Source organism: Triplophysa dalaica, chromosome 14 (assembly GCF_015846415.1).
Source record: "Triplophysa dalaica isolate WHDGS20190420 chromosome 14, ASM1584641v1, whole genome shotgun sequence".
NCBI classification, from domain to species: Eukaryota; Metazoa; Chordata; class Actinopteri; order Cypriniformes; family Nemacheilidae; genus Triplophysa; species Triplophysa dalaica.
This window is the reverse complement of record NC_079555.1, coordinates 14,140,389-14,153,006: the sequence shown is the minus strand read 5'-3', so window position 1 is coordinate 14,153,006 and position 12,618 is coordinate 14,140,389. Positions and strand designations below refer to the sequence as shown.

At 36.5% G+C, this 12,618-nt stretch overlaps 3 protein-coding genes across 9 annotated transcripts in view; 1 reads left to right on the top strand and 2 right to left on the bottom strand.

The window, feature by feature from the left end:
* The window catches only part of st3gal4 (ST3 beta-galactoside alpha-2,3-sialyltransferase 4), a 36,409-nt gene extending 33,503 nt beyond the window's left edge, over positions 1-2,906 (bottom strand). The window contains exons 1-2 of one of the 5 annotated variants that reach the window (XM_056766311.1): positions 2,796-2,826; positions 2,334-2,445 (exon numbers count right to left, since the gene is read on the bottom strand). The gene's annotated coding sequence lies outside the window, so the exon portion shown is untranslated. Of the gene's footprint in view, positions 1-1,632; positions 2,033-2,333; positions 2,446-2,783 lie in introns of those variants that run through there. The other 4 variants (XM_056766310.1, XM_056766308.1, XM_056766312.1 and 1 more) reach the window with 4 other exon arrangements.
* A 745-nt stretch (positions 2,907-3,651) lies between these two features.
* Positions 3,652-9,207, bottom strand: tirap (toll-interleukin 1 receptor (TIR) domain containing adaptor protein). 3 transcript variants are annotated; one of them, XR_008908773.1, is made up of 5 exons: positions 8,907-8,961; positions 8,561-8,618; positions 6,688-7,347; positions 4,655-6,030; positions 3,652-4,559 (listed from the first exon to the last, which is right to left on the bottom strand). XR_008908773.1 is itself a non-coding variant. In XM_056765472.1 (5 exons), the coding sequence occupies exons 3-5, from the start codon at positions 8,589-8,591 to the stop codon at positions 5,978-5,980; spliced, it is 744 nt and encodes a 247-aa protein (XP_056621450.1). In that variant the 5' UTR covers positions 8,592-8,618; positions 8,907-8,949; positions 9,130-9,207; the 3' UTR covers positions 3,652-5,977. The 3 variants fall into 3 exon arrangements, 2 of the variants coding, with proteins under 2 accessions (XP_056621450.1, XP_056621451.1); XM_056765472.1 differs by adding an exon at positions 9,130-9,207 and having other exon boundaries at positions 3,652-6,030; positions 8,907-8,949; XM_056765473.1 differs by having other exon boundaries at positions 3,652-6,030; positions 6,684-7,347.
* Positions 9,208-10,131: 924 nt separating this feature from the next.
* gemin7 (gem (nuclear organelle) associated protein 7) lies at positions 10,132-10,816 on the top strand. Its single transcript, XM_056765475.1, has 2 exons — positions 10,132-10,225; positions 10,318-10,816. The coding sequence occupies exon 2, from the start codon at positions 10,320-10,322 to the stop codon at positions 10,701-10,703; it is 384 nt and encodes a 127-aa protein (XP_056621453.1). The 5' UTR covers positions 10,132-10,225; positions 10,318-10,319; the 3' UTR covers positions 10,704-10,816.
* The last annotated feature ends 1,802 nt before the right edge of the window (positions 10,817-12,618 follow it).

Below are 12,618 nucleotides of genomic sequence, written 5' to 3'. Positions count from 1 at the left end.
AAATCTGTCTTCTCTGTAACCAGTAACTCCTGCCTCCATTTATTTGACTGGCCAAAAAAATTTGGGGTAAAGCCCTAAGTGAGAAAAATGTGTGTTTAAATGGGAATTACAAAAAAAAGTAAAGTCCGTTCGGGTTAAAAAATAGCTCTCTAAGTTAACAATTGCACAACTGCATACGTGGCTCAATGGAAATAATATTATTATTCTTTGTATTATTATTAAAAACGTTTAGATTAGTAAGTGTCATTATAATGACAAAACACTTTATAAGCCTACTGTATCAAGAAAAACTGATGTTACTGTAACTAAATAGCATTGATGAAAAGTCTGTTATCAACTGTTATGTTTTTCACATTGCATTATTTCACATCATTTTGGATTATACTGATAAATGAAGGCTTATTTAGTTGAGAACAAATTAGATAATGTATTTGTACAGTTCTCAGGATGCTCAAAACATTCGTTCACATAGGTTCAAAAGTTTAGCTGATGGATGAAAGCTGTGTGTGAAACCCCAGACAACAAGTTTGGATACCATTAGCATGAAGCATTTTCGAGGACCATCAATTTATAGATTTTGAGGAGCAGCTCATGTGCTCTCAGTCTAAACGTGGTTCTTTAATACATGATAAGATCTAAATCCACTCGCACCACCAGAATGCACTTACGTTACAGTTAAAAAAAGCTTGGCTATTCCGTAAAGTGGAATGAAGTCCACCCTCTCCCCTAGATCCAGACGCTCTTTAAAGTCAAATCATATGAGCGAAGTTGATGTATTAAAGTGCAATTCTTTGTTCTGCGAATTGGAGGCGCCTTTAGTCTCCTGGAAACGCTTTTAACTATGCGAACCCATCTTATCGTAAGCAAAACGCTTCTATCCTGAAGGTCAAACCCCTATTTACAAGATTTGTTATTCAACACAATTGAAACACTAAACAAGTCAGTGACTACACATAGCCTACTGTACATTACACTATGGGATCTCTTCTTTTCGTCAAAGGGAAAATTCAAAGGAAATAACACTTCATTAAAGAACGAAGTAGAAATACTTTACCTACGAATTGCCAAATTTCCATAATCCACCCAAGACAAATAGCACACTATGAATAGAGAGGACTCACCATGTGCAATGCACACTTTTTAAACTTCTTTCACAGCAAATAGTGTTAACTATATGGCTTGAAACAGAAGTCGTGGGAAGATGTTGATTTCCTGAGTTAAGAAATGCATTTATTATTACTGCCACTTAAATATGTGTTTCGGCAAGTTTCCAAGACTGTGATTACATCAAGTTTGTGGCTGGCAAAACAAATTCACTTTACCAATATTATGCTGAGTTTTGCTTCTATTCTGGTGGTCACGACTAAAATAATCAGTCATCTCGCTTTGGCTTCCGTTTTTCAGAAGCAAGCAGAATGACATCTGGTGATATCTAACCATCTTGGATTGCAGATACTAAATTGTGTTTATTGCAAGAAAAACCGCTGAAGAGCCACTTCTAGAAATGATGTTGGAAGTCCATAGACTTGAACTCTATTCCTCTTTTTGACTGTCTGTCTGTCTGTTCGTCTATCATGTGGTCTCAGTGTAAACTTGGTTATTTGACACAAGATAAGACATAAATAAACTCACCATGATGCACTTATGTTATTGAAAAAAAAATCATATTCCGTAAAGTGAATGAGGATAGACCGGAAAGACCCCCCACTCTCTCCCCTAGATCCGGACGCTCTTTACAGTCACATCGTATGGGCGAAGTTGGGGTATAAAAGTGCGTTTCTTCGCACTGCTAATGGAAGGCGTCTTTAGATGATTTCCCCGTTGTCACCTTCTCTTGGTAACGCTTTTATAAATCCAAACTCCTCTTTTCGTTAGCAAAACACTCATGTGTTCAGCTCGCTGTTTTTGGAGCGTCTTCAAGTAACACCGCATCACTTTATTGCTCAGGGCGAACCAGCAACTCGGCGCATGCGCAAACGCTTTCCGTCGTCTGTGAAATGTACAGGACAGTGCTGTTATCCACCAGGCCTAGCAAACAATGTTTTATGTACATTTTTTGATCCACGCAACTGATATTGAAAAGGGGTGTTTAATATTTTTTGTGCAATGCATGAAATTATGTAAGAAGGGAAAAAGTAACAATGTAAGTACTGTACTGGAAACATAGCCTGTCACCCACAGGATAGAGTGTCTATGTAGGGGGAACATAGACAACACAACATGTCTGCACATAGTTAGACACGCTTTTGAAAAATACTTCACTTCACATAGAAATGTGATATGATCATATCAGACATTTCAATTCCCATCAAATCAAATCTTGACCAATCTACCTTTTTATGTAACTCACTTGAAGAAGTCCAGTCTTGAAGAAACAAAATAGATGACTAATTTGTTAGTCTAATCCAAGCAGTTTATGAAAGTTTAAGAGTCTGAGGAGGTTTGCTATTAAATCCAGCATAATCAACAGGAAAGACATAAAAGAATATTAGACAAAAGACGTCTCATTTAAATGACACATTAGTAATAAATTACTTGAGAGTATAATTTTCCGTAAATCAAGACTTATTTTCAGAGAAGCTTTTGAATTAACTGAATAAAAAACATATCCTGCAGCTATGCTCAAATCCCTTTTTTTTACACAATTTGTTATTTCAAAATAATTTAAACACTGAAAAAGTCAATGACTACACATACTGTACATATTAGTCATGACATTTATATTTCACATTTAATATGTATTCAAAGAAATAACACTTCTGAAGAGAATAAAGGCGAAATACTTTATACTTTACCAAACGAATTGCCAAATTTCCATTATCCAGGCAAGATATGAATAGAGGGGACTCACCGTGTGCGACGCACTTTTTATACTTCTTTCACAGCAAATAATGTTAACCTTCAAACTCTATGGATTAAAACAGAAGTCGTGGTACAATATTGATTTTCTGATTTAAAAAAGACATTGATTTGTTACTGCTATACTTCAATATGTGTTTTGGCAAGGTTGCATGATTACATCAACAGTTTGTGGCTGGGAAAACAAATTCTTCCGTTTTTCTTCCATACTGGAGGTCACGACTTAAATAATCAGTCATATTGCTGTGGCTCAGAAGCAAGCAGGATGATATCATGGTAATATCTCACCATCTTGGATTGGAGAAACTAACTTGCTTACTGCAAGAAAAGCCGCAAGATATGATGAAAGTCAGTGGGTTGATCTCTCTTCCTGTCCCTATGATCGTCTTGTCACAATTCATTCCTTTTTGATTTGGTCAGATCTGCACGGTTTATGCAAAAATGCACATACTTGACTCCAGTTTCAGCTTAGTACTTTAGAACTTCAGGAAATATTTGTGTACCTTCCCACCCAGCAAAAAGTCGTCGAAAAGACGTCGAAAAGACGTCAGTGCCAGACGTCCAAACAACGTCGAAATGTGGTTGAAAAGTGAAAGGTGAAACGACGACTTTTTCGCGTCGTTGATAAGACGTCTTTTTCCGGTCTTTGAGAATACGTCGTTTTCGGGTCGTTAAAAGACGTCTATACAAAGTTTTATCTTTTTCCAGACTTGAATTTAACTTCATTTTAAGCATAAAATCATTTTTATGCATTCAATATTATATCATATATCTCAAAATAAGACAACTGGCTAAAAGAACTACGAAACATTTATTGTCAGTTAGATAACATACAAATGATCGAAACATTTGAATAACAAAATGTAATAAGAACACTTATAGGACCTCAAAAATCACATGTTACTTACTCTTTACGGATTCTATAAGCTTTTCAACTTTGCATTTTTAAAACAGTTTTACAGCCACATTTGCTGTTGGGATTTATGACACACGCAATATTGTTTGCCAAGAACATTCAATACATCTGCTACCAGACCAGCAGTTATTTGAGGTGTACCACTGATTGACATGGCACACAGTGGTTTAGGGCGATTCTGAAAACACTAAAACACAACAATGAATCATCAGACTGCAATTCATCTTGGATACGTTCAAGCGCAAATGACAACAGGATCTATAATTTGCATATAATACTGATAACACAAACTAGAATATTTTATTTGTAAAGCGGTTCTGCTTCACTGCTTGACATACAGTTGTGTTCAAAATTATTCAACCCCCAATGCTGTAAATGGTTTTAGGGAATTTAGTGTACATTTGTAATTGTATTCAGAATGAAATCCTACAAGGACTTCTTAAAGAACCATATGCAACTAAAATGACATCAATTAGTTTCGTAATACAGTAGTAAATGTTTCTTTTGTGAATTCTTCATTGACATAATTATTCAACCCCTTAAAGACTACCACTCTGAAGAACAGAGGTTCAATGAAGTGTTTTCAATCAGGTATTGAAAACACCTGTGGATATCAGGGAGCAGCAATAAAGCCTAATAAGCATCAATTAGGCAGCTTTAAAATGACTGTGATACTCAGCTCCTTCTAGACATTTACTGGTGTGGTTACAAACATGGTGAGGTCAAGAGAATGGTCCAGGAAAACAAGAGAACAGGTGATTACTCTTCACAGGAAGGGCAATGGCTATAAGAAGATTGCAAAGATGTTAAACATACCAAGAGACACCATAGGAAGCATCATTCGCAAATTCAAGGCAAAGGGCACTGTTGAAACGCTACCTGGTCGTGGCAGAAAGAAGATGCTGACTTCGACTGCTGTGCGCTACCTGAAGCGTAGAGTGGAGAAAAGTCCCCGTGTGACTGCTGAGGAACTGAGAAAAGATTTGTCAGATGTGGGTACTGAAGTTTCTGCTCAGACAATACGGCGCACCCTGCGTAATGAAGGCCTCCATGCAAGAACTCCCAGGCGCACCCCCCCTTGCTGTCCCCAAAGAATAAGAAGAGTCGACTGCAGTATGCCAAAAGTCATGTGGACAAACCACAGAAGTTTTCTGTGGACTGATGAAACAAAATTAGAACTGTTTGGGCCCATGGATCAACGCTATGTTTGGAGGAGGAAGAACAAGGCATATGAAGAAAAGAACACCTTGCCTTCTGTGAAGCATGGCGGGGGGTCAATCATGCTTTGGGGCTGTTTTGCTTCTGCAGGTACTGGGAAGCTTCAGCGTGTGCAAGGTACCATGAATTCTCTTCAGTACCAGGAGATATTGGATGACAATGTGATGCAGTCCGTCACAAACCTGAGGCTTGGAAGACGTTGGACCTTTCAACAGGACAATGATCCCAAGCATACATCAAAGTCCACTAGAGCATGGTTGCAGATTAAAGGCTGGAACATTTTGAAGTGGCCATCGCAGTCACCAGACTTAAATCCGATTGAGAACCTCTGGTGGGACTTAAAGAAAGCAGTTGCAGTGCGCAAGCCTAAGAATGTGACTGAACTGGAGGCTTTTGCCCATGATGAATGGGCGAAGATACCCGTAGATCGCTGCAAGACACTTGTGTCAAGCTATGCTTCATGTTTAAAAGCTGTTATAACTGTAAAAGGATGTTGTACTAAGATTGAATGTCACTTGGGGGTTGAATAAAACTGATAATGATGTTAGCTCAGAAAAGACATTTGTGGTTATTTCATTATAAATGTTATGTTATATTTGTCTGACCTACACGTGCCTCTTTGATTTAATTGTAAACAGGATGACTGAATGATCATAATCAATGTCAAAGCGACCAAAACAATCAATTTCAGTGGGGGTTGAATAACATATGCGTAAGTCTTGCGTAACACTACGTCTCCCGGTTGTCTATCTGGCTTCATATTTCACAAGAAACATAATATAAATATCTTAATTTAATACAATCCTCGAAGAAAAATAACAAAAGAAAACATATAATGGCTCGATGGATTCTTTTTGACAGTGTGTTCAGAATGTTAAAGTACAACTTGGTTGTGAATGTCACTTCTTGTAAATAACATACAATTGTTAATAAAGCTTAATATGAACACTGAGACTTGACTGACGTCTTCATTTTGACTCTCAACTATCTGAATGCGACATTGCAGGACTCCTCCTTCTCAAGCATGTCCTTCAAATCTGTTAAAAAAGAAAAATGTATGGAATTTATATTAATAACATTTACATTTTACCGTAGTCTATCTGAAACAGTGTGGGAAAGTTTAAAACAAGTTTAAAACATAAACAGTGTTGGTTAAAATTAAAGTAACACACCTTTTACACGTTTTATAATAACCAAAACTCAAATATATCTGTTAAATTGAATAAACATTGAATTTTCAAAACATTTATCCCAAAAATGAACACGCATCAAGCAAAAGACATTTAAATTAAATATGCCAAATGAAATGTGTTAATTTAAAATTTAAATCTAGTTTCATTTGTAAGATTTGTGAGGTGTAGGGAATAGACATGATTTGAATAATTGATAATAATTTGCTTTATTTTGGGGTACTTTCTTTCAATAAAAGGTGACCAAAATCTAGTGTAAAATAATCAGTTTTATGTTGTATATAATGAAAAAATACAGGTTTGGTACTTTACAACCTGTAATACCAAAACATCTGTGTTCATTCATTTATTATTTAGATGGACTAGCACAATATAGTAATAGTTACTTATTACAACAACATATTAGAACAACGTGCATATAAAACTACTTGAACTTTCATTCTTTATGTAAATATAAAAATACAACTTATTAAAGTAAATATGAATGCAAAACATTCTACCTACAATGAATCAGTGTCTTGTACACTTGGTTGTAGCCACCCTCTATGTTCCTGTTAAAATCCACACAAAAGACAAATCGCAGTTCCTGTGGGAGCTCAGATCTGGGTATATTTAGTACAGCGGGGATGATCCTCTGTGAAATGGGCCCCTCAGACAGGACCTGGTGCATCTGGTACAAGCACCAGTCATCCTTCAGGAAGTTGGGTGTGATGAACAAGACCCAGCAGTGGCTATCATGCAGCGCCTGCAGGAGCTCAGTGGACACAGCTCCACCCGGTGGACAATCCCTTTCCAGCAGGTAACAGCGTAGACCTTTGGAAGGGGCTTCTAGGAAGGAGACCAGGCTGTGCACTTGATCAATGTCTTTATCGCTGTGACACAAACAAACGTCGTATTTTAGAGTTGAACGGAAGGTTGAGGAGAGTACAGCAGGTAGGGGGCTTTCATAGCTGGAGATGGATGTTTTTTTACAGGGTAATGAAGAGGATGCAGAAGACACGCTAGACTCCACAGAGCAGCTGGTTTCACAATGAGTGGTGTATGTGTGGTTTCCAGAGGAGCTTTTGCAATTGCTTAAAACAAAATTGTCCTTCTGAGGGCATGTGCATGAGTTACCTTGGTCCAGCTCATTCCTTTGTTTTCCAAAATGCTGATGAAACCAGCCTGAATGTTCAAAGAAAATTAATGTTTTCAACCCATAATACAAAAAGGAAGAATCATTGTAAACATAATTGATGTTTTTTTTAATGAACCAGGTTTACATGTATTATATTTATTTGACATTTATGGATTTGGAAGACACTTTTATGCACTTTTAACATAACAATTGAACTGCTAACTCAATGAACATATGTGACTTCCTATATTAAATGTTTTCAAACTTTTTATTTTGAGACTTTGTAAAATGTACATTCACAAAACATTTGGCAGATGCTTTTATCCAAAGCGAATTACAAGTAGGAGACCATATACACATTTTGTCAATACGCTAAACAGTAACGTTAGTTTACAAATGTAAATGTAATTTTATAAGTCAATGGCTTCTTGTAGGGTTATATACAATTTTGTTATTTGAGGTTACTATAATCATTTTAAACATATAATTATTGGATTTTAATGGAAACAGGTTTACATTTATTACATATTTTACATGTACATTACATCTATGCATTTGGAAAACATTTTTATCACCTGTTATCATGCCATATAAAGGCCAACTCAATGACCTATTGAAGTTTTGTCGTCATATAGACCGTTTAATCAGATGCGCGCGCACCTGACTCCCAGTTAGACCCCCGGTTTGTCTTTAGCTAGTCTCTAATAATATTCATTTATATGAATATAAATTCGTATTATTATTTTATCGTATAAAGATTGCATTTGATTAAATTTGTGGAATTTTGTTGTATGTTGATTTTATGAAATAAACTGTTTGTTGGAGTGGGTCCTGTAGTTCGGTCGCGTTTAAAGAAAACAGTATGGTACATTGACATCTAGCGGTTGAGTTTGGTATCGCAGTCTAAATTCAAAATATTGGAGGTTTCTTCTCCGTTTCTTTTGCTTGTTATCAGATATAATCTACAGGCACTGTTTGTGAATATGTATCGGAAGCTTAGTTGGGGTCACAAAAGTGCGCATGTGCAGCAACGTTTGTTTATGTTGTCAAGATGAAACCGTCTATACAGTGAATATCTTCAAGTTTAATTTAGAGATTTGTATAGTATGCAATCCTAAATCAAGATGTTGGGAGATGATAAACTTTTACTGACATTACTGACATTAAACAAAATGCTACTTTTGTACTTCCTGTCACAAACTTCAAATCAATCTGCCGTGACATTCAAACATTACACCTCACATTGCATCAGTAACTTACCCATTATGCCACTGACACGTTTTTTCTCCATACTTCCCCATACTTTCAAATATATAAACTATAAAAGAAACATGAAGAATGTACAGCATTACAGATAAATGTATCTTACACTGTAGCATAGTAGATATCATATGTACAACATCAACAGAATGGGACATCAGTTGCGACATGCACAGTTTCCACTGAAGTCAGACTTTTGTCTGTTCCACTTTTTCATGAATCACTTTCACAATATCACAAGTCTTAATAGTGTTTCGCTCGCTATTATCAGCTAGAATTAATAACTTAATTAAAAAATCTTCAAAGTAGACTTAAATTGCACAGAAACTGGTATGAGAATACTTACAGTTGTTTGAAGGGAAAGTAAGAAGACGGGTCACCTGGGAACACTGGTGCAGAAATAAGCATTAAGAGGAAGTTCAAACAAAGGGAAGTGGTGTGTCATCATGCAAATTACATTTGTAAATCTTGTATCCCCCTGACGAAATGTATTAAGGCTTTAATATAGAAAGAAAGGATTAAGAAAATAGAAGTAAATAACGGAACCATCTTTGTGTCACGGTACTAACAGTATATTATGCTTGCTTGTATTCAAAGATGGATCTGGAAGGGTCCTTTCTACAGGATTTCCTTGTCTTTTAACTTGTCCTACTTCTATAAAACATCTGGGTTAGGTCATGTGACAATTTGTGAGTTTTGTGCTTCCATGACAACATTTCCAAAATTGTGGTCTGGCTGGGAGGCCCATGTTGCAGTGTCAACAGTAAAAAAATCTGTATTTAAGGTGGGTTTCAACCCATTCAACAATTATAATATTTTTATAACATGTAATTGAATCTGTTTTGACCACAATTCTCGGTCAAACTGATATAAAACAAGTTACGAAGTATTGTGGTGATATGTCAGATGGGGCTGTAAACCATAAAAGGGTATGCGTTTCATTTCAAATGTGTTGAGTTTTTATGAGTTAAAATGTCAAGTACATATTCAAAAACCTCTAAACCTTTACAGTATAAGAAATAATCTGTTTAGGCTAATATTTGCTAAAAGTCAAAGGGGGTAAAACATAAGCTCATCTTTTGTACATACGTTTTTAGATTCTAGAATGATTTTGCCTGCACTGATTTATATAATTTAAACAAACAATAATTTTACAAATGTTTTGCATTTTAATATTGCACCAAAATGTAACGTTTATCTTTATAAGATTATTACACAATAAAGTATATTAATGATTCAATAATAAAAAGTCAATACGTTTTATTTACCATGAGAGATCTCTTGGGTGTCTTTAACAGACTATAGATAAGCATAAAATAATTATTTTTAATATAATTTTAACTCCAGCATAAACATTTAAATAGCGTAAGCAAATTGGTGACTCATTACAAAATAACTTTACAGTAAATAATACAATATTCAAATAATCAATTTCTCACGCTCCAATAAACCAGAAAGTCAACCGCAACTCTCTTTTAAAATAGAAAAATCTGTAGTAATTGAAAAAGTTGAACTATTCACAATTTAAGATGGAATCTAACAAAATCGGTCCCCGTAAAACGCTTTTGATTTGTAGTTAACTTTTATTTTGAAAATTGCAAAGCTTTTCCGGTTTAACGTTGTGCGCTTCAAAAGTGGCACATGTGTGCTGAACAAATGCGTGAGGTACGTAGTAACGAGTTTTAATCGTTGCAATTTTCACATGATTGTTCTATTTCTTATGAATTCATTATTAAAATAGGTTTATGATTTAACAGGCATGAGTTTGAAACCTCCAGTGGGAGTGCAGCGGTTGCCAAGAGGTCCTGACCCGAACAGCCGCGGGTTCGACCGTAGCTCCCCCCGCTTTATCGCTCTGTGTCCCACATCCATCCCATCTTCAGCATCAACAGATCCGGGTATAGAGGAGGAGCAGCGAGTGCGATCAGAGCTGAGGGAGAGATTTTTACGGACACTGTTGATGATGACAGACAAGCCAGTTCAGTTCAACATGTACGAGAAAGTTCAGGTCCCAGCGAGGTTCGGTGCCTCGGATATAGACATCTTGAACTTTCATGTGTCGGATTTAGAGACTCCTCTTGGTGTGCAGAAAGAAGCACTGTTAAGGTGTCAGGATGTGATCTCGTGCTCCTTTGAACTGTAAAAAAATGTCGGGATTGGATTTGTGCATGCACGTGCGTATTGCTATTAAGATGGTCACAAGGTGGCGCTGGGTTCATTGGTTTTCATGTTAATAAAAGTTTGCTATGTAGATAACGACATTTTTTCGCGTGTTATTGTATTAAAGTGTCCTGTATTTGTTATAAATATTGAGCTGCACATTGTCTGCACAATGTTTCATGGCAGAATATGTATGTATATATGGATTCATGGGAACAGTGCCTTCTTATAATGGATATTTCTTTAAGTAGAATAGGATAGATTTTTATCGTCATTATATGGCTGTACAACGAATTTTTTGCTCTCACATTAGAAGTGCACATTTATGTACAAAAAAAATGTACATTTAAGAAATGTAAACAATAACAGAGAATGGGACAGATGTGCAGTAGACAGTGCAAATGTAACCATTATAAAAACAAAAGGTGCAGAATAGCAATAGTGTAAATGTAGCAGATATGTGCAGTAGTGATTGAGATATTATTAAATATAGAGAATTGGGAATAATTACATAATATTGAGTCCAGCTTATTGCACAGCTACACCAATAGCTACATGAGTAGTGAGCGTATAGCCCATAGTGTCCACACCTTAAAGCTTGTGAATAGCGATCGTTATTGTAAATTTGAGTTCAGTTCTGAGATGGCAGGAGAGTAAAAACTCGTCAAGAGTCTGCAGGTGTGTGTCTCGAGGGATCTACAGCGTCTTTTCCAGAGGGCAACAGAGTAAAGAGGCGGTTGCCAGGGTGGACGAGTCTTTTATTATGTTCCTGGTCAGTCAAATGCATATGGTGCTGTAGATGTCATCAAGTGAAGGCAGATGCGCACCAGTGATTTTCTGTTCTAAGTTAATAACTCTACAAAGCTTTTATTCTCAGCCACAGTGCAGCCAGCATACCACACCAGAAGGCCATGAGAAAGCCTGCTTTAAGTATGCTTTCAACTGAGCAGTGGTAAAAAGACACAAGCAGTTGCTGAGACATGTTCGTATTCCCGAGCATCCTCAGAAAGTATAGCTGTTGCTGTGCCTTCTTGACCAGGGATGTTATTTTGACCGACCATGTGAGGTCCTGGGACATGTGTGTGCTGAGAAATGGTTTAATCGCTTAAATTGATTGAAATCACATCTGTCTTATACAGTAGCTATATTGCATTATGCTTTTTTTCCAAGTTCAGGGTAGATTTGTCTGCATTGTGTTTTTTGGCACAGTTGGAATGCTGCTGTATTGACCAATCCGCATCTAGGACATTCATTTATACAAGTACTTGTGACATTAAATCACAGTTGATCTTTTGCCAACAAAAGGAACACAAACAACTTTTTTGTGCTTTCTTATGTTGAATAAAAGTTTATCATGTGTCCACCATCACAAACACAAAATTGCACATTGTACAATGTACAATACTGCAAGCTACTGTTGCATGAATGATCCATTGTGATTTTAGCTTTTTCCCTCTAATGCTCATATTAGTCATCCATTTGTGTTCAGAAAATGTTTTTCAAGGGACAGGACTTTATGTTTGTTGTTCCTCTTCTAATGGAAGAGAGAACATCAATGACATTCAATCTTCTTAAAAGCTACGAGGTTGTTTACCAAAGCCAGAGTTTTATTAGAATATCATTAGACATTGTTCAATCACTGTCCCTTTGTTGTACAAGTTACCCTGGCAGAGGCGATGCGGGCGATGACTCATGTCTGCTGCCCCTGAAATACTAAAGGGAGAAAGATCCTGTTTTGTCGTCAGAGCTCTCAGTGATTCAATCAGGAAGCTTACAAGGACACACAATGTTAATTTCATATTTCAAATCATGAACCGTACCTGCTCGAGTCATTTTACTCACCTGGTAGCCTCGAGAAATCATGTTTTGGGATTCGGATCTGCGACCTCTTACGTAAG